The sequence below is a fragment of the Somniosus microcephalus genome, chromosome 24 (assembly GCF_052327205.1).
Source record: "Somniosus microcephalus isolate GS21.2 chromosome 24, FLI_Smic_1.0, whole genome shotgun sequence".
Classification (NCBI taxonomy): domain Eukaryota; kingdom Metazoa; phylum Chordata; class Chondrichthyes; order Squaliformes; family Somniosidae; genus Somniosus; species Somniosus microcephalus.
The window spans coordinates 12,138,727-12,163,129 of NC_141010.1; the positions used below are offsets into that span (position 1 = coordinate 12,138,727).

The following is a 24,403-nucleotide window of genomic DNA, read 5'->3' on the forward strand; positions in this document are numbered from 1 at the left end:
GGTCTGGGCGATTTCTGCCCTAGTTAACGTATTCCAACCCTTATATACTGGTGTGGTCACTATCGGTATTACAGTATACATGAGCCAATAAATAGTGCCACCCTGAGTCGTGCTCTTAAAGGCGAACGGTTACATTCTATAGTTCCCTTAAAGGTAAACGGTTACATACACAACAGGCGGGATATGCACATGGTGAGACACCGGGCACGAATGGCCTGCAGCCAAGGCAGGGGACAATGGTTGCACAGGTGCCAGCTCGCCGGAAGGTGAGGTTACACACGGGTTCAGCTGCAGAGGACTCAGATGAGCACTTCGATGGGGCGGGCTACAGAAGAAGGCTGATGGATAGGCACAATTAAATGTTTGGTGCATTGGCAGGCCTGCCAGAAAGCCTGTGTGCAATGCCAAGTTGCATGGAGGAATCCGGCTCCAACTTGGCACAGGGCTTTGCTCAGAGCTTGGAGCCCATCTATTCCAGCATGGAAGTGGTGGCCAGCTCCATTAGCGCACTTGTGGACCCAACCATGATGCAGCCTCTGATGGCCGATGTCTCAGCTTCCATTGCAGCACAAGCAGAAGCCACTCAATGTCTGGATGCTTAGTGGAAGCTCAGACATCTATCATGCAAGGTCAACTTGCTGCCACGCAAGCTCAGGCCGTAGCCATCACGGCTGCAGATACCAGTGTTGAAACGGTTTTGCAGGGTGTCACTGCATTCCATCAATCTGTCCTCTAACAGATTACCAGGATTGCTGAGGCACCGCCCCAAGGGAGTGGCAGCGGCTCTCTGCAACACAAACCTGCTGTCCTCTCTCAGGATGGCAGCAATCGTCCTCCCACCACTGCCACTCCGCCAGTGCCCTTGCTGTTGCCTGTCAGCCAGCCAGCCCAGACAGCTGCCACCCATGCCGAGACGGTGCAGTCCGAAGCTGGGCCTTCTAGGCCCAGAGCTGCTCGAGGTCATCTTCGAAGGCCATCTGCAGTCTGTCCCACTGAAAGTCAGCAGCCTTCCACCAGCCATGCTGCAGCCATTGGAGCAGCACTGCCTGCATAGGAGCTCTAGGACAGGCAAAGCCACACAGTAGACAGGCACTAAGGGCATGCACAAGGGTGATTAGTTGACATTTGTATGCAATATGGCATGGTTTGATTTATAAATTTGGTTTGAATTATTTTGTGTTGGCTTTTATTTTTGCATTGTGGCCAAGCGAACGCTGTGATGGTCAGTGACCGAGGAAAGGTAAAATTTGAGACTGTTGGTGAATGTGGAATTGAGGTTGCGTTTACTGGTATAGCAGCTGGATGAGTCGGTCACAGACAGCCCGGCCAGAAAGGGACTTTCTAGGTTGCCTCCTCCCTTCCTCTTACTTTTCCTCTTCCTCTTGCTCCTCAGCTGGTCGCCATATAGCTGGTGGCAAAGGCTGGGCCCTCACGATGGTGAAGTTGTGCAGCATGCAGCAGACCACCACGAATCTCAATACCTGCTCCATCGAGCACTGCAGGGCTCCTCCAGTGCAGTCCAGGCAGCGGAAGCATTGTTTTAGCACGCCAATGCTCTGCTCGATGATATTTTGTGTGGCAGCATTGCTTTTGTTGTATGAATGCTGCCCACGTGTGCGTGGGTTGCGCACTGTAGTCATGAGCCATGTTGTTAATGGCTAGCCCGTGTCGTCCAGTAGCCACCCTCTGGTTTGTCATGGTGGCTGAAATACAGATGGCACAGCGGACTGCCGCAGAATGAAAGTATCATGACTGCTGCCAGGATACCATGATTCGTTGAATATGGTCGCACACCAGCTGGACATTGAGGGAGTGGAATCCCTTTCGGTTGTGGTACATCTCAGAGTTTTCATGCAACACCTGCAAAATGACGTGCGTGCAGTCAATGGCGCCCTGCACCAAGGGGAAGCCTGCAATACTCACGAAGCTGCGAGCGAGCTCCACCTGCTGCTATCAGGCCAGAGAAAATGAAATGCATTCATCTCTCTTGGAATATAGAGCTTCATTTACTCCCATATGCGACAGTGGATGGCAAACTGGGAGATGTTGCAAATATTTGCTGCTCCAGCCAAAAGTTCATGGCCACGGTCACCTTCACAGCCATTGACAATGCGGTCCTCGCCCTGTGACAAGGTTGCAGTTGTGGCTGCAGCAGTTGGCAGATTTCAGTGAGGACGTCCTTACTGAAGCGCAGATGTCTCACACATTGTTCCTCGCTGAGGTTCAGATAGGAGTTGCTCCCTGAACACCCTGGGCAAATACGGCCTCCTGCTGAGACCCCTTTCTCCCCCTTCCAGCAGCTTGCCCTGCACTGTGTCGCCTCTGCTCATTCTCCCTGTCATGCTGTAGGCCCTTAAATTTGGCAGGACCTGAAGGAAACCCGCCCTTCCGGGTTTTGCGACCTCAAAACAGCTCCCCTGCTCCCTCCCCACCTCTGAACTAATATCCAGCCCATAGTATCAGATGGGTTGTGGTTTGTAAAAGAAGTGTTGATCATTATGAGCAACTGATTACATAGAAACATAGGAGCAGGAGTAGGCCATTCGGCCCTTCGAGCCTGCTCGCTGTTCAATATGATCATGGCTGATCCTCTATCTCAATACCATATTCCCGCTCTCTCCCCATACCCTTGGTGCCTTTTGTGTCTAGAAATCTATCTATCTCCTTCTTAAATATATTCAGTGACTTGGCCTCCACAGCCTTCTGTGGTAGAGAATTCCACAGGTTCACCACCCTCTGAGTGAAGAAATTTCTCCTCATCTCAGTCCTAAATGTCCTACCCCGTATCCTGAGACTGTGACCCCTTGTTTTAGACCCCCAGCCAGGGGAAACATCCTCCCTGCATCCAGTCAGTCTAGCCCTATCAGAATTTTATACATTTCAATGAGATCCCCTCTCATTCTTCTAAACTCTAGTGAATACAGGCCTAGCCGACCCAATCTCTCCTCATACGACAGTCCTGCCATTCCAGGAATCAGTCTGGTGAGCCTTCGCTGCACTCCCTCTATGGCAAGTATGTCCTTTCTTAGGTAAAGAGACCAAAACTGCACACAGTACTCACTGTGTGGTCTCACCAAGGCCCTGTATAACTGTAGGAAGACATCCTTGCTCCTGTATTCAAATCCTCTAAACTCAAATTACTACAATTGGTGAGCAGAACAGGATATTACTTTGCTTGGTGGATTATTCCAAAAATGTAATGCTCTTTGAGTAAAGATTTTTCCTGGTATCTGTTCCAAGTTTTTATGTATGTTCTTGGTACTTTCTCGCAGTACTCTGAATTAATAATATTTCACCTTATCTGTAGCATTTAGAATTTTATATATTTTAATAAGGAACCCTCTTAACTGCCTACTATCCAGACTGTAATCCTTTTCTAATGATTATTTTAATTATCTCCCGTAATTCATCATTAAATTACAATTTCCTACACTCAACACTATTAAATGAGGTTTAAGTAGCATCTGTGAAGTTAAAATAGCGCTTTTTAATTGTGGTAGTGAACATTTCATAGAATTACTTAGAATTTTACAACACAGAATCTCCCTGTGGGAGCAAGTTCCACATTCTCACCTCTCTCTGGGTAAAGAAGTTTCTTCTGAATTCCCTATTGGATTTCTTGATGACTATCTTATATTGGTGGCCTCTAGTTATGCTCTTCCCCACAACTGGAAACTGGTCTCTCTGTATCTACTTTATCAAAACCTTTCAGAATTTTAAATCCTCTATTAGGTCACCCCTCAGCCTTCTCTGTTCATCCTTTCCTGATAGTTACAATGTCGCAGTTCTGGTATCACCCTTGTAAAACTTCTCTGCTCCCTCTCCAGTGTCTCTATATCCTTTTTATAATATGGCGACCAGAACTGTACGCAGTACTCCAAGTGTGGTCTAACCAAGGTCTGATACAAGTCTAGCATAACTTCTCTACTTTTCAATTAAATCCCTCTAGAAATAAACCCTAGTGCTTGGTTTGCCTTTTTATGATCATATTAACCTGCGTCGCTACTTTTAGTGATTTGTATATTTTTACTCCCAGATCCCTTTGCTCCTCAACCCCATTTAAATTCTTACTTTCCAAGTAATATGTGGCCTCATTTTTCTTACCAAAATGTACTACCTCACACTTATCTGTGCTGAAATTCATTTGCCAATTATATGCCCATTCTACAAGTTTACACAATTGGCATACTTGATTAAAATAAGGTAAGAAAATATGATTCTGAAATATTTATTTGAATGCCTGTTCTATGCTGAGTTAGTTTATTTCAGTTCAGGGGTGACATCAGCTGGATCATCCTTGGAACCGCCAGGGGAAAGAATCAATCTTAATTACTCATTAATGGCTCCATCTAGAAAGTGTACACTGGTCAATATCAGGTGAGGGCATCAACAGACTGGCCTGCAATGCCCACCATGGTCAACAGTCTGCTGGCACTTACTGCCCAGGTTCATTCACAAAGGAAGAATGGTTTCTTTGACAACATACCAGATGACTGCCATAGACCATGGAACTGTACCCCAGCAAAGATCCAATGTTTTCGGAAGAACATGGGAGAAAGGTTTTGAGGGTGGAGAAAGATTCCTTTTGCACTTACCTTCTGTGTAAGCCTTGAGTTTTTAAGATATCTGAATATAATTTTACAACAAATTAATCCAGAGGGGATCTGGTTTTGTTACCATATTTCAGCAGAAATTGAATTAAAAAGAGTATTTATGATACTCCAACTTCCAGCTGGGTGTGCACTGTGTTATCGGGTTTGTCACATCATCCTAAAAGCAAAACTCTTGTGGGTTCCTTTACCCACAATATAGGATGCAATTCATACAGCACTGTCTTGAAACCCAACAATATAAATCACACAAAAAGGAAAATACCACAGAGCATTTTCTGTTTTTAATAAAAATCACACATTGCATTCCATCAAATTCTCCCTAATTCTCCTTTCCAGTTTATTTTTCATCTTAAAGTCACAGATATTACAGCACAGAAGGAGGCCATTTGGCCCATTGGGCCTATGCTGGTCCTAGCTCTTCAAGTAGTGCTATCAACTCGAATTACACTTTCCAATCATTTCCCCAAATCCTTTTATGTCTGATAACGCTCCTGTAAAGTGCCTTGGGACGTTTTACTATGTTAAAGGCACTAGATAAATGTACGTTGTTGTTTATATACTTGCTTTTCAAATACTTATCCAATTCCCTTTTAAATGATTTGATATTTTCTGCCCAATAGCCACCTGATAAAGTATTCCGTAGTCTAAAAACACCGCATGAGAAATTTCTTCTAACCCTTTCCTTCGTTATTTTAGTGACAATTCTGAGTCTATGTCCCCCTATTACTGATTCATCAACTCGTGGCAGCAGTCTTTCAATATTTAAATATTAAAAAAGCAGCAACTTTTCGAACTTAACTTCATAACGGTAATCTTTTATTCTTGATATCATTCGAGTGAGTCTTTGCTGCATGCTTCTCATGTCTTTAATGTCCTTCATATAATGGGGCTCCCAGAACAGCCCACACCAACTACTTCTGTTGCCTAACCAATGTCTTGTATAAAGTCTAGATTAATTCTTTGTTTTTACATTCAATGCTTTGTGTTAAAAAAAGCATCCCATTAGTCTTTTTTCGACCTGCAAATCCACCTTTAAAGATCCATGCACCTGTACCCTAGATCGCCGTTTAAAAAAAAAACTTCGCTCCTGGGATGTGGGCGTTGCTGGCAAGGCCGGCCTTGATCGCTCATCCCTTTAAAGAACCTAATCATTCGGTATATGAAGGCCGGAATTTTATTTACCAGGGCGGCAGGGGGAAAGAGAGAGGCCACGATCGGCAGTGGGGAGGACGAAGGCTTCCTTAAGGGGTCGGGGGGGTGGGGTGGGGTGAATTCCTGCTCCTCCTGGCCCACAAGGAGTTCTGTAAAAGTCACTTACCTTGGGGAGCAAGCAGCTCCTGCCTCCCTTTCACTGCCGGGTTTCCCGACCCCTGGGAAACACGCGCGGCAATTATAAAATTTAAATCAGGCTCACAACTGCACTGTAGGAGCCCAATTTAAATATGTTAGTGAGATGTAACATCTCTCCACGACAGGAGACTTGGACATCACGAAACACATCATCCTAAAAATGGCAATGGGCACTTACGCAGCGTGTTGGGTACGAGTTCCCTGTTTTTTCATTTTTAACCCCCCCCCTGGTCTGCTCCCGCCTGCCATGGGGGGGGGGGGGGTTAATATTGAGACTTTTAGAACACAGAAGGAGGCCATTTGGCCCACTGCACCATGTGCCAGTTCCTTGGAAGAGTTACAGAATTCCCCTGTCCCCCATGCCCATCAGTTCACCATACACTTCTAATTTTTTCATTTTGAAATATTTATCCATTTCCTTTCTAAAATCTATTACAGATTCTGTTTCCACCATCCTTTCTGGTACAGCATTCCCTGTCACAATAAAAATTCTCCCAGCCTCTCCCTTTATTCTTTTGGTGATGATAAATTTATGTCCTCTAGTTTCTGACTCACTGACCAGTGGAAATTTTTATAAATCTTTTTACCTTATCAAAACCCTTCATAATTTAGAATTTTAACTCTGAGTTATTCCTTTTTTTCCTTTCTTGAGCAGGGGTAATGATTTGCCACCCTCCAGCCCTTTGGCACGACTTCCACTTTCAAATATCTTCCAGAGGTTTATGGTTAGTGACTCCACTATGTTTTCCACAACCTCCTCTAACAATCTGAGATGCATACCATTTGGGTCTGTTGATTTTTCTCATATTAATCCCATTAACTTTATTAATACAATTTAATTTATATTTATAAATGCTATCTGCAACATTCCTGGTGCCCAAAATAATAATAGAAACTGATATGCCTATCAATTAGTCCAATAAAAGGCGACGAGTTAAGAACGTAACTGAAGGTTTTTATTGGCTAAATAACAGAGCCCACCCTCGTGGGTGATCCGATCCAACAGGGAGGAATACTAGCCAGTCAGCTACCTTTATACCTGGGCAGGTAATGGGCGGAGTCGGAGGTGGTCAGCCCAGGTATAACAGTGCGACAAGAGGCGACCTCGTGTAGTGATGTGACAGTGAGAACAATATACAGTGATAACTATAACAGTGGTTTACCACATTCACCCCTTGTTTAGATTAGAGTCCGGCGGGGTGAAGTGTATTACCAGCTCTGGTATGTCAGTCTGTCCGGAGGCTTCGTTAGCCTCTCCGATCGTCGCAGCGGCGGTGTTACATTATCCGGTGTTAAAGCTGGTGTCTGCGTAGTCGGCAAAGGCTCGTGGGGTTCCGGCATGCCGTCTACCTCGGCTGGACTCGGGGGGTTGGGAGGGGGGGGTGAGGGTGCGAGGTCTCGTAAGGAGACAGTGTCCTCCCGTCCGTCTGGGTAAGCCACATAGGCGTACTGGGGGTTGGCGTGCAGGAGGTTCACCTTCTCGACCAGGGGGTCCGTTTTATGGGCCCTCACGTGCTTTCGCAGCAAGACGGGTCCCGGAGAGGTCAGCCAGGTTGGTAGGGTGGTTCCCGTAGTCGACTTCCTGGGGAAGACAAACATTCGAGCATGGGGGGTGGTGTTAATGGCAGTGCAAAGTAGTGACCGGATGGAGTGCAGCGCAATCGGGAGGACCTCTTGCCAGCGGGAGGTTGGGAGGCCCTTAGACTTTAAGGCTAAGAGGGTGGCCTTCCATACCGTCGCGTTCTCTATTTCCACCTGGCCGTTCCCTCGGGGGTTGTAGCTGGTGGTCCTGCTTGCTGCAATACCCCTCTCCAATAGGAACTGACGGAGTTCCTCGCTCATGAAGGAGGCGCCCCGGTCACTATGTATATAGTTCGGGAACCCGAACAAGGCGAAGAGTTTGTTCAGGCATTTAATGACCGTGTTACTGGTCATGTCTGGGCAGGGGAAGGCAAAGGGGAAACGGGAGTACTCATCAACGATGTTGAGGAAGTACACATTACGGTCGGATGACGGTAGGGGCCCCTTGAAGTCGATGCTCAGACGCTCGAAGGGGCGGGTGGCCTTGATCAGGCTTGCTCTGTCCGGCTTATAGAAGTGCGGTTTGCACTCAGCACAGATCTGGCAGTTCCTGGTCATGGTCCTGACCTCCTCGATGGAGTATGGCAGGTTGCGGGCCTTAATGAAATGGTAGAGTCTGGTGACTCCGGGGTGGCAGAGGTCATTGTGGAGGGTCTGAAGTCTATCACTTTGCGCGCTGGCGCATGTAATGCGTGAAAGAGCATCAGGGGGGTCGTTCAGTTTACCGGGCCGGTACAAGATATCATAATCATAGGTGGAAAGCTCGATTCTCCACCTCAAGATTTTGTCGTTCTTGATCTTGCCCCTCAGCTTGTTATTAAACATGAAGGCAACCGAGCGTTGGTCGGTGAGGAGGGTAAATCGTTTGCCTGCCAAGTAGTGCCTCCAGCGCCGTACTGCCTCCACAATTGCCTGGGCTTCCTTCTCGACCGACGAGTGTCGGGTCTCGGGGCCCTGTAGGGTCCTTGAGAAGAAGGCTACCGGCCTACCCTCCTGGTTAAGGGTAGCGGCTAGGGCGAAGTCGGATGCATCGCTCTCCACTTGGAAGGGGATTGACTCATCCACTGCGTGCATTGTGGCCTTGGCTATGTCTCCCTTAATGAGGGAGAAGGCCGCGCACGCCTCTTCCGTGAGGGGGAAGGATGTGGTTTTCAGGAGGGGTCTGGCTTTGTCCGCATAATTGGGTACCCATTGGGCATAGTAGGCGAAAAGCCCCAGGGTTCTCCTAAGTGCTTTTGGACAGTGGGGGAGGGGTAGCTCCATGAGGGGGCGCATTCTTTCGGGGTCGGGGCCGATGACTCCGTTCTCTACTACACAGCCAAGGATGGCAAGGCGCGCTGTGTTAAACACGCATTTCTCCTTATTGTAGGTGAGGTTCAGCCGTTGGGCCGTACGGAGGAATTTCTCCAGATTCACGTCATGGTCCTGCCGGTTGCGGCCGCAGATGGTGACGTTATCGAGATAGGGGAAAGTGGCCTGTAGTCCGTTCTGGTCAACCATCCGGTCCATCTCCCGTTGGAAAACCGAGACCCCGTTGGTGACACCAAAGGGGACCCTAAGGAATTGGTAGAGGCGGCCATTCGCCTCGAAGGCGGTGTACTGGCTGTCCTCCGGGCTGATGGGGAGTTGGTGGTAGGCCGACTTGAGGTCGATGGTCGAGAATACGCGGTATTGTGCAATCTCATTGACCATGTCCGATATGCGGGGGAGGGGGTATGCGTCCAGCTGGGTGTATCTGTTTATGGTCTGGCTGTAGTCGATAACCAGGCGATTTTTGTCGCCGGTCTTGACTACCACCACCTGGGCACGCCAGGGGCTGCTGCTCCCCTCAATAATGCCCTCTTTCAGGAGTCGCTGCACCTCAGAGCTAATGAAGGCTCTGTCCCCAGCGCTGTACCGCCTGCTCTTAGTAGCGACAGGTTTGCAGTCGGGGGTGAGGTTAGCGAACAGGGAAGGTGGCGGTACCTTGAGGGTGGATAGGCTGCAGGTGTTACGCGGTGGGCGGTTTAACTTTCGCTGGTTGTCGACTGTGAGTGGGGGGAGGGGTCCACCGTATGCTAGGGTTACACTTTGGAGGTGGGATTGGAAGTCCAGCCCTAGTATGACGGCAGCGCACAGCTGGGGGAGTACGAGGAGTTTAAAATTTTTATACTCTGTCCCTTTAACCGACAATGTCACGACACAGTAGCCGCTGATGTCTGTGGCGTGCGACCTCGATGCCATCGAGATGCGGCTGCGCGTTGGCAGGACGGGGAGTGAGTAGTGGCTCACCATGTCTGGGTGGATGAAGCTCTCCGTGCTTCCGCTGTCGAACAGGCAGGTCGTGGCGTGGCCGTTGACTTTGATGTCCATCATTGAGCTGGCCAGGTGGTGCGGGCGGGCTTGATCCAGGGTCACGGAAGCTAGGGTGTAGATGAGCGCGTCGTTGTCATGACAAGATGGCGGCGAAGATGGCGGCCCCCGTAGTTCACATGAGGCTCTGTTTAAATCGTTTGCCCCGCACAAAGATGGCCGCCCCTGCTGTTCCCATGAGGCTCTGCAGGCTTCGGCTGCCCCGCACAAAGATGGCCGCCCCTGGTTTTCCCATGAGGCTCTGCAGGCTTCGGCTGCCCCGCACAAAGATGGCCGCCCCTGGTTTTCCCATGAGGCTCTGCAGGCTTCGGCTGCCCCGCACAAAGATGGCCGCCCCCAGGGTTCGCATGAGGCACTGCTGGCTTCTGAGGATTTGCTTCTGCAGGCCTTGGAGAAGTGGCCTTTCTTGAGGCAGGTTTTGCAGGTCGAGTTTTTGGCTGGGCAGTGCGACCTCGGATGCTTCTCCTGGCCGCAAAAGAAGCAGCCAGCGGCCCGATCGGGGTTGCCTGATGTCGGGGCCGGTACCGGGGCTAGCGGGCCCGGTCGGATCCGTGATGCAGACGCTGAGGTAGGTCCCGGGGGCAGCGCTGTGAAGGGTGGTGGGGTGGGGGTCGGGCCCGAGTCCCAGGGTCGCGAATAGTACCTGGCAAACGCTTCCTGGTCTTGCTGGGTGGCCTCTAGGGTGAGGGCGAGGGCTTCGGCCTTGTCCAGGTCTATGTCCTTAGCTTCAAGCAGTCTTTGCCGTGTGTAGTCGGAACGTAGGCCTCTCACCAAGGCGTCGCGGACATTGTCTTCCATGTTCGCAGTAGCCGTCACCGCTTTAAAGTCACAGTTCCTGCCGAGTTGTCTCAGCGCTCGTGAAAATTCAGCTATCGATTCTCCTGGCTGTTGCTGGCGAGATCTTAAGAGATGCCTAGTGTACATGTAGTTTACCTGTTTCAGTAGGTTGATGGCGTCGTCGTACGTAGTCATGTCCTGGATGAGTGTATATACTCTCGGGCTCGCTTGGGCTTTCAGGACTCTTAGTTTGGATCTCTGAGGGACGACGGCTTCCTCCAGGTACGATTCGAAGCAGTCCAGCCAGTGTTTGAAGTCGTTGGCTGAGTTTGGTGCCTGTGGGTTTAGATCCAGGTATGGTGGTTTCAAGGCTTGCAGCCAAGCCGGCTGGTGTGGCCCGTTGTCTGGAGGCTGCTGTTGCTGTGCTGCTGGGTGAGCTCCTTGCTGTTGCTGTTCATTATCAGACATCTTTAAAATTTAGTCAATAAAATTGATATGCCTATCAATTAGTCCAATAAAAGGCGACGAGTTAAGAACGTAACTGAAGGTTTTTATTGGCTAAATAACAGAGCCCACCCTCGTGGGTGATCCGATCCAACAGGGAGGAATACTAGCCAGTCAGCTACCTTTATACCTGGGCAGGTAATGGGCGGAGTCGGAGGTGGTCAGCCCAGGTATAACAGTGCGACAAGAGGCGACCTCGTGTAGTGATGTGACAGTGAGAACAATATACAGTGATAACTATAACAGTGGTTTACCACAGAAACCTCTTCAAAAAGTTTCCAAAAATCCAGTTTGTTTAAAAAGAAGTGGATTCGAGACATGCCATTTGCAAATTCCATTGCAAACCTACCCCACAACAGCTTTAAGGTAAACACAGAGTTGGGTGAAAGGTGTAAATTACATTTTCCAGGAAAATCCTTCTGCCGAAGCCACGGAGATTGTGTTAGGTGTCTTGCTACTCACGGCTAATTCAATTCTGGATACTCACAGGTACTGCATTGAGGGCAATTTATCAAATGCTTCATTCTCTATTACTTCCAATGGGTTGGACTTCAAGTTCCTGTTAAACAAAAGGAAAGATGCAAGAAATAGTGTCACAAATAATTTAAATACAGAAAAAGTTCTAGAAAAATATTCAGGATATTTGCCACTATCTAATACAGTAAATTATTTGGCAGCAGGCGGTTAAGAAAGCAAATGGTATGTTGGCCTTCATAGCGAGAGGATTCGAGTACAGGAACAAGGATGTCTTGCTGCAGGGCCTTGGTGAGACCACACCTTGAGTATTGTGTGCAGTTTTGGTCGCTTTATCTGAGGAACGATGTTCTTGCCATGGAGGGAGTGCAGTGAAGATTCACCAGACTGATACCTGGGATGGCAGGAATGACGTATGATATGGGGAGAAAGCAGGGACAGGGTACTGAATTTGGATGATCAGCCATGATCTCATTAAATGGCGGAGCAGGCTTGAGGGGCCGAATGGCCTACTCCTGCTCCTATCTTCTATGTTTCTATGTTTCTATGAAGAGAGATTGGGTCGATTAGGCTTATATTCGCTAGAGTTTAGAAGAATGAGAGGGGATCTCATTGAAACTTATAAAATTCTAACAGGACTAGACAGACTAGATGCAGGAAGGATGTTCCCGATGGCGGGGGAGTCCAGAACCAGGGGTCACAGTCTAAGGATAAGGGGTAAGCCATTTAGGACTGAGATGAGGAGGAATTTCTTCACCCAGAGAGTGGTGAATCTGTGGAATTCTCTACCACACAAGGCAGTTGAGGCCAATTCATTAAATATATTCAAGAAGGAGTTAGATATATATCTTAAGGCTAAAGGGATCAAGGGATATGGGGAGAAGGCAGGGACAGGGTACTGAATTTGAATGATCAGCCATGATCTCATTAAATGGCGGAACAGGCTCGAGGGGCCGAATGGCCTACTCCTGCTCCTATCTTCTATGAAAAAAAAATGTTAATGATTGCATTCAGGACTGTGACTACTGCGATACAATGCACACATTTTTTTTTTTTAAACAGAATGCCTTATTGTTGGAGAACCGATTGGAATCTCTGATATTACACTTACAATTGCCTAAAGAAACGTAATCCATGCCAGGATTTGAAGGTTCCATCGAGTAGCACTGCCACCTTATTGCCAGAAAGATCGCTGTGCAATAAACCGCAAAAAAAATGAAAACAACTTTAATTCCTTGAGTATTACAAAATTTTCATCGATATAGTTTGCTTATATCTTTGTGAATTTTTATAATAAAGTAAGGTAAAAGTACAACACTACTAAATGCATTCTCAAAGGAGAAGCACGCTTTCTTTTCACTCTGCGATTGGGTTCAAATCCAGTCCACGCAGATTAATTTGCTGAACGTTTCTTCTTTCTTCTAGCCATTATGGTCCTATATGAAATTAATTTGTGTAGTCTCAACTTAGTTCCTCGCGGCTGTGAATAAATATCCATCTTAACGTGCTGAAATCGTCATTTAATCGGGTGGTAACGGCCTCAAAATGGAGTCAGTGGACTTAGCACTGGCACTAAAAACAGAAAATGATGGAAATACTCAGCCGGTCAGACAGCATTTGTGGAGAGAGAAACAGAGTTAACGTTTCAGGTCAGTGGCCCTTCGTCAGAACTGGAAAAAATTGGAGATGTGAAAGGTTTATTTAAGCAAGTGCAGGGGCTGGGAAAGGGGGGAGGAGAGGAAAGAACAAAAGGGAAGGTCTGTGATAGGATGGAAGGCAGGAGAGATTAAGAGACAAAGGGGATGATGGTGCAAGGCAAAAGGAGATAGTAATGGGACAAGTTAGGAAACAAAAGATGAGTCTAGATGAAGTGTAAATGGCAATGGCAGAATGATCAACAGCTGTCCCCCCTTTCCCAGCCCCTACACTTGCTTAAAAACCTGTTCCATCTCCAACTTTTTCCAGTTCTGACGAAGGGTCATCGACCTGAAACATTAACTCTGTTTCTCTCTCTCTACAGATGCTGCCTGACCTGCTGAGTATTTCCAGCATTTTCTGTTTTTATTTCAGGTTTCCAGCATCTGCAGTATTTTGCTTTTGTAATAACACTGGCAATATCTGTTTCAGGCGGTGGGCCCCATTTAATTATACAAATCGAGGTCCCACGACATACATAGGACCCCGGTTGCCATTTCAGGAGAGAACTGGTCGGACAGTGTGCCTTGCACGCTACGACCTGTTTCACTGACGATTGAGCCAATGAGGCCCTGAAAAGGTAGGTTTTTAATTATTTTTGTGGGACTAGGAGCACTCCTTCCCTCCTCACCGGACTTCCCGGCTGGGCTGCTTCCTGGCTGCCTGATACGGCCTATTGCCTGCAGCGCACCGATTGCATTTTGATGAGGCCTGGGCCTCAAAATGACTCCAGCATCTTTGTGGCAAGAACGGGTGGGTTGCCGGCGCTCTCCACTGGTCGGCCGCCCAGAAGTTAAAATCGACCCCAGAGAGACTACAAGGTATCAAAAATGGAAAGAGCTTGTGGGGGAGTAGGCTCTTCAAATTGATGTTGGCTCGTACTGTTGAGGCAGAATAAAGGGGGGATTATTCTGCATCTAAACTGTAGTATGCCTGACCTGGATGGCAATAGTATGCCAGTGCAGACCGCACTGCTATCTCTCATTTTAATGAGTGCAAGAATTCACCCAAATACATTCAACGAAAATATAGACCCAATGATTCATAATGAAGACTCAATGAACCCTTGTCAGAGTCAAAGGCAAATAAACGTAACTATTTCAAGAACAAAGTAGCATAGATTAGGATATAGAACTGTGTTGGACTATTGTATTCCTGGAATCACAATGACTACATTATAATTTCAATACTGTGCTAGATTATTAGATATTTCCAACTTAATACTTGAACTCACAGAGTCTCCAGGAAGGGTAGCGCTTGAAACGTATACCCTGCAATTTTCGTGATGACATTTCTAGAAAGATTCCTAAGTTGAAATAACAACAAACTGTTCAATAATGCTGCCCCTGAAAGTCCAAAAGTGCTCCAAAACAGTCGGTGTACAATCATTATATAATTCTGTGATTAAAGTTCCTGTGGGTCATTAGTTTTATACACAGCTACAGCCGTAGCAAGGGTACATACTTACCAACCTTTGATCTGGCTCAAGACACTCTGAAAAGTTGTAGATTGAAGAGGTATATTGTCCCATTGGAATGGACCAGCGAGCCTGATAATGGTAACTACATACTTACGCCATCACACACAATGGTATTGCAAATGATGTCGTACATTGCATCTTGTGGAGCTACTTGTACCCAATAAAATGAATGATGGCTGCCACAGCAATTTATAAGTCTGTTTTGTATTAAGTACTCTCCAAGGGAAATGTTGCCTCACATTTCTGCTGTAGGGTAGAGGGAGGAGAGGGTACAAGCTAAAAGTAACAACCAGTCACTGGAAAAAGACCAACAAAATCTATGAAGCTGAACAGCAGAGCACCACAGAAGACAGCTGAATGAATGTATGGAAATAGGGTAAATGTTGGGTGAGAATGCAGCTCATTCACCACCGAGATTTTGGTATAAATCCAGCACAGACTGGATGAGAGCCTCCTCTTTCTCACATAAATCTGAATAGTTCCGTTCCAGCTTAAAAAACACATTTTTAGTAGACTATTTCCGAACATAAATCTGCCCAAATTCAACAGTAATGGCACAATATCCCCTCAGGAGCTCGAGTGGATAGCAAGTGTAGGATATGGTGTGTAGGATATTCTACAGTGAAGAATGAGATCATGTACTGAGGCTGGAATTGAAAGCATATTGTTTCGAAAGTAGCACCCAATCTCTGGCATAGGAATTCTTAAAGCAGTCACTGAGTATGTAAGAGAAAATGTTTAATTCCTTTCGAAAAATTACACATTTATTTTACAAAGGCATTTGGTCTCTTTAACTGTTGAATATCATTCACAATTAACAAAATAGGAAGTTTGAACTAGGCAATTGAAACCAATTTGTTTAAAAGAACTAACTGCTGTACTTACAATTTCTTTACTAAGATGAGCCCTTCAAATGAATCCTTTTGTAGTGTGTCAAGTTGATTTCCATGCAGGTCTCTAAAACAGTGTGTTCAATAATTAGAATATCAATCTATCTATTAAAAATCTAACTGTTCAATTTCTGAGAGGATTGATTTAATATAAACTGAAAGGGATGGTGATTCCTGTGGTTGCTATGTGCAGATCTGCATTTCATGAAGATCTCCTCTACTCTGCAATTTTAGCAAAATCATAACCACAATTTTTCTAAACATACCAAACAGAGGAAATCTTCAAGTACATACTTATGGCATTGCTACACATGGTGACAACTCTGTCCGATTAAGAATAAATTTAGGCGCTCATAATGAAGTTTGATGAAAACACTCAAAGTAAACCCAGGCTCTGTCTAAGGCAAGTTAAAACACCTGCACGGATCTTTCAAAATCTACTCAGCAAACAATAGTGAGCAACTTTCAGACTCCGTGCTTCCAGGGCAGCCTTAGCTACCTAGAGTACATATCAAGAATTAAGGAGCGCGCTGTGATAATAATAATAACTTCCGGGAAGTTATGTCATCACTTCCTGTCAACTGTGAACTATGAACTATGAACTGTGTACATACCTCACTTCCTGTCATATGTCACTTCCTGTTGGACTGGTATAAATACTGGACTGTTCAGTATTGTAAGAGGCTTCTACCAGAGGCATGGTAAAGACCTCTCTTGTATATAGTGTGTTTGTAAGTTGCTTAAAGCTTACCTTAAAGTTACTTGATGTGTAAGACTCCTTTTCTTACATCATGCGCTGCATATGCTTTTCCGTTTTAATTTTAAATGGTTGGGAAATCACATGTCACGTGTGCTCGTGTTTCAGATATACACTCACTGCAGGCAGGGCTTCCTCCAGGAGAGCTTCAAGTCAGACAACTATCTGCTAAATATTCTCATTACAAACAATATCCTTGCATTATATAACTGACTTTAGTATCGTACAATATCTAGAAATGGCGTCAGACCTGGTTATCATCCAACTTGCAACAGTCCAAGTTTTTAAAAATTCTTCCACTGATTTTCTCCTTCTGAATCATAGAAATTTACAGCACAGAAGGAGGTCATTCGGCCCATCATGTCTGTGCCGGCCAAAAAAGAGCTATCCAGCCTCATCCCACTTTCCGGCTCTCGGCCCATAGCCCTGTAGGTTACGACACTTCAAGTGCATATCCAAGTACTTTTGAAATGCAATGCCACTACCATCCTACTACAGGTTTCTTCTGAAGGCAATGAATCTTTGCTGGCATATGGTTCAGTGGATGTTGGGCATCCTCTGGTACCTCACTCATAGTAGATTGGCGGTTAGGATCAGATCAGCCATGATCTTATTGAATGGCGGAGCAGGCTCGAGGGGCCGATTGGCCTACTCCTGCTCCTATTTCTTATGTTCTTATGTTATGTTCAAGTGACCATTAATCATGAGAGCCTTGACAGTGGTTGATGGCAGGTTATTCTACCATGAGGTGCATGCATAACAGACATGCTTGATCCTATTTTAATCCGTTGTCCACACATGCACTGTCACTACAATTTCCCCATCCTAACCCAGGTGTTCATATTCCACAAAGTATCCTGATTGCTCAGATTTCTGATTTACTAAAAAACACTAACTGCAGAACTGTTTTCTCACTATCTCTATTTCTGCCCTCACTAGAACTCAGCCAATGAACAACCTGCAACCACTAGAAAAGCAACCAATGAAATCATTCAAAATGTTCATAATTAAGAGACTTGCGTAAAATATATCTGTAACATTAAAATCTTACGCCTGTGTGCATTTCCGTTATAAATTCCTGCATCCATATTTACAATGCAATCCACTTATGTAAACGTGTCCCGGCAGTGGTAACGCTGTTCACGCCTCAGTTTTGAATTTCCCGGCTCCTCAGCCTGTATTGCAGAGAAACTTCTCCAAACATCTCTACTTCTGTGCTTCCCAAATTACCATAGGCTTTGCTATTTAACTATAAATAATATCAAATCGAAGAATTATATAATAATAACGACGGAATGTCTGACTTTAAAATGAGGAACGAATTATGCCTGCACACCCTGGCTGAATTATACTCCACCCTCTGAACCTGCTTCACTTGAAGGCCACACTTAGTCCTCACTCCCTGTGTACAATTCCACTGGAGATCGACTAGTCACATATTAAAGCTGTTGGTGGCACATTAATCCTGTTCATATATAGTAGAAAAAAACACAGGCATCACCTTTTTCTCATCGGCTCAAATAACAACTTAAACACACTGGTTTGCTAAATTATACATCAGCAAAGATCCCACCAAAATCCATGAAAAGCAATCACTTCAGATGTGTCAATTTCAATCGATTTGTAAGATTATAAACTGACAAAGTTACAGGTCTCAAAAAACCAAAGTCAGAAAATCAGCAAGTTTAAAAAAGATCCATTCAAAGGACTTACATTGTTTCCTCACACCGATTCCATTACACACTGCTAACCATTACATTTATAATAATGAACATTAAAAAAAAATCTGAAAAGGTAACAACATTCCCATAAAGTTAGCCACTGTGCATTAGAAATGCCTCCAAGAAGTTTCATTGGACAGTATGCCTCTCTCTCTGGGGGCTGGAAGCTTGAGCTCAGCTCTGTTCCCAACATATTTTACACTTTGGAATGGAGAATAAACACCAGATTTTTTTAAATGATTGACAGCGAGACTGACCGTTCACCAAGTATGCTGCGGCTTTCTGTTGGTGAGCCTACACTCAAACCAAGTTTAAATTTAGCCTAAAGTTGCAGCTTTAGGGCTGAAATGTGACCTGAGATCAGAGGAGCCACACCTCAGGAACATAATGCTCACAAACAATGCATTAAATAATAATGCAAATTAAATTATGTTAACAATATACAATATATTATCACACCTATAAATGCCTGCCTTCACAACACCAAGGGGGAAAAATTCGGAGGCGACCATTTTGGGGCACCAACATCGTCTGGGTGCTAACATTAGCATCGGCGACAGCGAAATTCAGTTTTAGTGCCCCAAGAGGGAGGTGGAGCTAATTCAAGTGCTCCGCTTCCTTCTTAGAGCGCTAACCCCGAATATCGGGGCGGAGTGTTCTGCAGCGCTACGCACTGGGCCACGTAATGCTGCCGCATGGAAGGGCTCTTCCCCTCATTAAAGGGGAGGGCCCAAGCCCACAACTCTGCGAGGCCCTACCTGGACCACCGGCAGGCAGAGTGCCGTGCCAGCAGCACACAAGAGGATTGCCAGGCTGCCAGATCGTGGCACGGGACCCTGCGTTCAAAGACGCAACAGGCCGCGACAAGTAAGCCGGACGATTTTTTTCCCCCCGCCCGCCACCTCCCCTTTACTTAGCGCCCCGCAAGCCTCCTGCCGCTCCGTTCCCACCCCCTGAATCGGTCGCTGTCATCGCCCGGCACAGATTCAGGGGGCGTGGGCCAATTTTGAAGGCGGGGTGAAAACGGGGCGATGCGCACGGTGATGACATCGTCATTGCCTGTGCAACGGAGTGGGGTGCTACCGGTTACCGCCCCCACTAAACTCCCGCTGAATTTAGTGGGAGTCGTTAGCAGTGCAGCGCCAAGGCAAAAAGTCATTTGTGCCCCGTTAGCACCTCCTGGAGGCACTAACGGGAGGCGCTAGGGTACCCAATTTCTAGCCCCAACTCTCCAGTTTCTCACAGAGCTGCACCCACTACTTGCTCCAGTGCCAGGCTCTGTCCACTTGTCTCTTCCAGAACTAGGTCCTAGGTTTCATTCTCCTCAGACCCCAGCCCTGGCCTTTTTGTTCCCTCCCTAGGTTCTAAGCTCCACATCCCATGTACTTCAAGTTTGAACCTCTCATTCCCTCCCAGCCTACAGTTACTTTCAAGCGTGATATTGGAACTCCCAGATGGTTTATCCCACCTTGTCCCACTATTCACCTTCAACCTAATAAATGTTGGCTGCTATCTTGTCAGTTGAAGCAGAACTGCTGTGCTCCCAAGGGAGGCAATTATCTGTCTAGGTAGTATGTTTATAAATCCCTTCCTCAGCTGCATTATTTGAGGTTAAGCATTAAACTGACAAAATGCCTAGCATAAGACCATGAGAAGGAGCCACTGCACCAGTTGGTTGCAAATGGGCAACATCTTTGACCACACATTGTTTCCTCCAACTCCTTCATCAATTCAGTGCTTGTTACTGCAAATGCTGTAATTGCTTTATACAACTTGCTTATACAACTGTTCAAAAGAGGATGCATGGATATAAAAACAACAAAAGACTTACAAGGTTTCTGTCCATCTGTAGGGTAACCAATTGCTTTCTTGGACACTAGTGATATCATTTTCACCTAATTCCCTTTGGAAAAAAAAATCATAAATATGTTAAACATTCACTGAAACATATATCAGAACTACCATTAGTTACATACTAATGTTACTACTGCTGATTCTGGCAGTTGTGCTTGCTCTAAGAATGTCTGAGTAGTGGCCAATACATTCACCAATAATTTGTCCAGTATAACTTGTAATTTAGCATTGCCTCTATCTAGACCCCTCATAATTTTATACACCTCAATTAAATCTCCCCTCAGCCTCCTCTGTTCCAAAGAAAACAACCCCGGCCTATCCAATCTTTCTTCATAGCTAAAATTCTCCAGTCCTGGCAACATCCTTGTAAATCTCCTCTGCACCCTCTCTAGTGCAATCACATCTTTCCTGTAATGTGGTGACCAGAACTGTGCGCAGTATTCTAGCTGTGGCCTAACTAGTGTTTTATACAGTTCTAGTATAACCTCCCTGCTCTTATATTCTATGCCTCGGCTAATAAAGGAAAGTATCCTGTTTGCCTTCTTAACCACCTTATCTACCTGTCCTGCTACCGTCAGGGATCTGTGGACGTGCACTCCAAGGTCCCTCTGTTCCTCGACACTGCTCAGTGTCTTACCAGTTATTGTGTATTCCTTGACTTGTTAGCCCGCCCCAAATGCATTACCTCACACTGCTCCGGATTGAACTCCATTTGCCACTTTTCTGCCCACCTGACCACTTCATTGATATCTTCCTGCAGTCTACAGCTTTCTTCCTCACTATCAATCAACCACACAGCCAATTTTTGTATTATCTGCAAACTTCTTAATCATGCCCCCTACATTGAAGTCTAAATTATTGATGTATACCACAAAAAGCAAGGGACCCAGTACTGAGCCCTGCGGAACCCCACTAGAAAGAGCCTTCCAGTCACGAAAACACCCTTTGACCTTTACCGTTTGCTTCCTGCCACTGAGCCAATTTTGGATCCAACTTGTCACTTTCACTTGGATTCCATGGGCTATTACTTTTCTGACCAGTCTGCCATATGGGACCTTGTTAAAAGCCTTGCTAAAATCCATGTAGAGTACATCAAACATGCTACCCTCATCAACCCTCCTTGTTACCTCCTCAAAAAATTCAATCAAGTTAGTCAGGCATGACCTTCCTTTAACAAATCCATGCTGACTGTCCTTGATTAATCTGTGCCTTTTTAAATAACGATTAAATAACTGTCCCTCAATTTTTTGCAATAATTTGTCTAGCACCGAGGTTTGGCTGACTTGCCTGTAATTACTCAATCTATCCCATTCTCCTTTTGTAAACAATGGTACAACATTGGCAGTCCTCCGGCATCACGCCTGTAGCCAGTGAGGATCGGAAAATGATGGTCAGAGCCTCCGCTATTTCCTCCCTTGCTTCTCTTAACAGCTTGGGATACATTTCATTCAGGCCTGGCAATTTATCTACTTTCAAAGATGCTAAACCCCTTAATATTTCCTCTCTCACTATGTTTATCTCATCTATTATTTCACACTCCTCTTCAACTATAACGTCTGCATCGTCCCTCTCTTTTGTGAAGACAGGCGCAAAGTATTCATTTAGAACCATACCCACAGCTTCCGCCTCCACACATAGGTTACCTTTTCGGTCTCTAATAGGCCCTACTTTTTCCTTAGTTATTCTCTTGCTCCTCTTTATGTATTTATAAAACATCTTTGGATTTTCCATGCCAATACTTTATCGTGCCTTCTCTTTGCTTTCCTAATCTCCTTTTTTAGTTTCACCCCTGTACTTTCTATACTCCTCTAGGTTTTCTGCAATATTGAGCTCTCGATATCTGACAAAAGCTTCCCTTGTTTTCCTTATCTGACCCTGTATGTTCCTTGACATCCAAGGGGCTCTAGGTTTGGGAGTCCCACCCTTTTTCTTTGTGGGAACATATTTACATATTGCTCTGAACCCTCACTATCTCCTCCTTGAACGCCTCCCGCTGCTCTGACACTGATTTACCTTCAAGTAGCTGTTTCCACTCCACTTTTGCTAAATCACATCTCAGCTTATTAGTTTAATACGGTTTTCAATGCAAATTATATTATTGCATAGTTAGGTAACAAGAAAGATAACTTGGCCAGTTGAATTTTAGAACCAGTGATGTTTTTAATTACAAAATCTTTGCAGAGAGTAAAGCATTGCTGATATCCAAACCTTCCTAGTAAAGGAGGACAGTACAGAGAAGAATATTCCACACCTCACTGACCCTTGAGATTCTTGGGAGGAAAAATTCGGTATCGCCCATTTTGGGGCGCTAATATCGGCCAGGGGTAAAGTTTAGCGCCCGGTGCTAATTATCGCCTCTATCGCCCCTGGAGGTGATTTGAGCGCTAAATCAGGCGCTACACACCTCTCTTAAGGCGCTAACGTTGGGGAGTGAGGCGCTACCTCAGAATGCTACCGAAGCTCAGGCGATGCCAGTTACCATGGAAGCCAGACAGACTGGCGCCGTCCAGTTCTTAAAGGGGAGGGGCCATCTTGCTGGCCAGCCACACCCTGCTCATTGCAGCCTTGAATCTCGGCCTGCAGAGACCTCAAAAGCAATTGTGTTGGAAGCACTAATGGATAGGCCCAGGGAAAGAGCTCGGCGCTTAGGAACCTCAAAAGTGGTGCTGAGGACCAAAACTCCTTAGGACAGCATTAAAACCAAAAGTTTTGTGGACAATAAGTTCCCCTCTATCTGTCATTGCTAGCAGCAGGCACTAAGACAGGGGGCGCGACTCAATATCCGGTCTGGGGCGCTACCAGGGCGTTGCACGCTTGACTGACGTCACGATCTGCGGGCGCAGGAGATCGTGGTGGTAGTGTTCAGCGCTGCCGCAAAACGACTGGTCAATTTTGTGAGTGGCGCTAAGTTCCTAGCACCACGTTAGCGTCCCCCCGGAGGCGCTAACCAACCGAATTTTTCCCCCTTGCTTTTTTGGGGAGATTTTTATTAAATAAAGGCACATGAAACAGAGACGTGAATAGTCTTTTCATCCTTTGTTCTTACTGTAATATCATGTATAATAGAGCAATCAAACGCAACCACATGGTCACAATTTTAAATAAAGCCTTTGGTTCTGATAATCGTTTAAATTCTAATGTATGTTCTGGAGAATGACCCAGTCTTATGCTTTCATTTCAGTTTCTCCTAGTTAAAGTGTAAGAGCAATCACCATTCTCAGGAATAGATAGTATTTGTTTGTATTCATCCTAACCCAAGAAACGTGATTATGCTTACATTTTAACTACAACAACTACCAGCATATTGCCCTTACATCGGTGCGTTCTGAAGTTGTAGAAGTTATTGTTAACTTTCAAAGTAATTGAAGGTTCTGCCTTACTCCGTGATCATCAGTAATTTTCAGCATGGCCCTTCCACTAGTGATCTGTCCTATATTACACACCTCGGGAACTCAGTTCATAAATACTTTGGTGACAACATTTGTCATAACCTTGACATCTCAAAGGCCTTTGACAAGGTCTGGTACTGTGCACTTCTAAACAACTTACGAAGTAACGATCATCCACCAAAATTATGTTCATGGTTAGCTAGTTTTCTCTTTTCCTATCAACTTATGCATTCTTTATGATGCTCTGTTCTTTCACTCACTTTGTTCCTGCTCTGTATCAGTGCCCACCTCAGCATATCATCCATCCATTTTCATTCTTCTGATGATGGTTTCATTCCTTTAGGTTGCATGTCTTCAATATACACAGCCTGCATTTCTCTTACAATGGAATAATTGAATAACTAAACCTTGAACGACTCTGCACCTTCAATGGGGCAACAAAAGAACTGTACCTATCTACAAGACATAGCGGAAAGGGTTTTCCGCTTTTGTACTGGCCAGGGTGTGATTTTCTGACCATTAAGTTCAATGGACAGAAAACTGCGAGCTGGTGGGCAGAAAAGTGGAAAATCAAGACCAGTTTCTACAGATCTCTCACAAGTCCAACAAACCACTATCAGCTCTTATTTTTGATGGTTGCACTGTTAGGGCTCAATTTTCAGTGTGCCGTGGAGTCGGGTTTGGAGGCGGGCTCAACAAGGTCAATCAAGTTAAAATTGCGTGGATTGGCCACATCTCGATGGAGGCGGGACTACAACCCCGAAAGTTGTAGTCCCGCCTCCTTCCTGACTTCTGAATGAAAATCCAGCCCTTAGTCTTTCTTCATCTAGATCTTCTTGGCCTCATTATCTCCTCTGATCTCAAATATTTAAATGATCTCAAATGAACTCACATCTACTCCATTGTTCAAGCTGTTTTCAAAAATCTGTTTCCTCTTTAAGTCCTAGCATTTCCTTTCCTCTCCAA

At 45.6% G+C, this 24,403-nt stretch overlaps 1 protein-coding gene across 1 annotated transcript in view; it reads right to left on the reverse strand.

Annotated features, from left to right (window-relative positions):
• LOC147101065 (leucine-rich repeat-containing protein 37A3-like) overlaps positions 1–24,403 on the reverse strand; it is a 142,232-nt gene that overhangs the window by 101,143 nt on the left and 16,686 nt on the right. The window contains exons 2-6 of the mRNA XM_085966218.1: positions 20,026–20,097; positions 15,712–15,783; positions 14,581–14,652; positions 12,763–12,843; positions 11,665–11,736 (exon numbers count right to left, since the gene is read on the reverse strand). Of these exons, the coding sequence (XP_085822344.1) occupies positions 11,665–11,736; positions 12,763–12,843; positions 14,581–14,652; positions 15,712–15,783; positions 20,026–20,097 (369 nt within the window). The remainder of the gene's footprint in view (positions 1–11,664; positions 11,737–12,762; positions 12,844–14,580; positions 14,653–15,711; positions 15,784–20,025; positions 20,098–24,403) is intronic.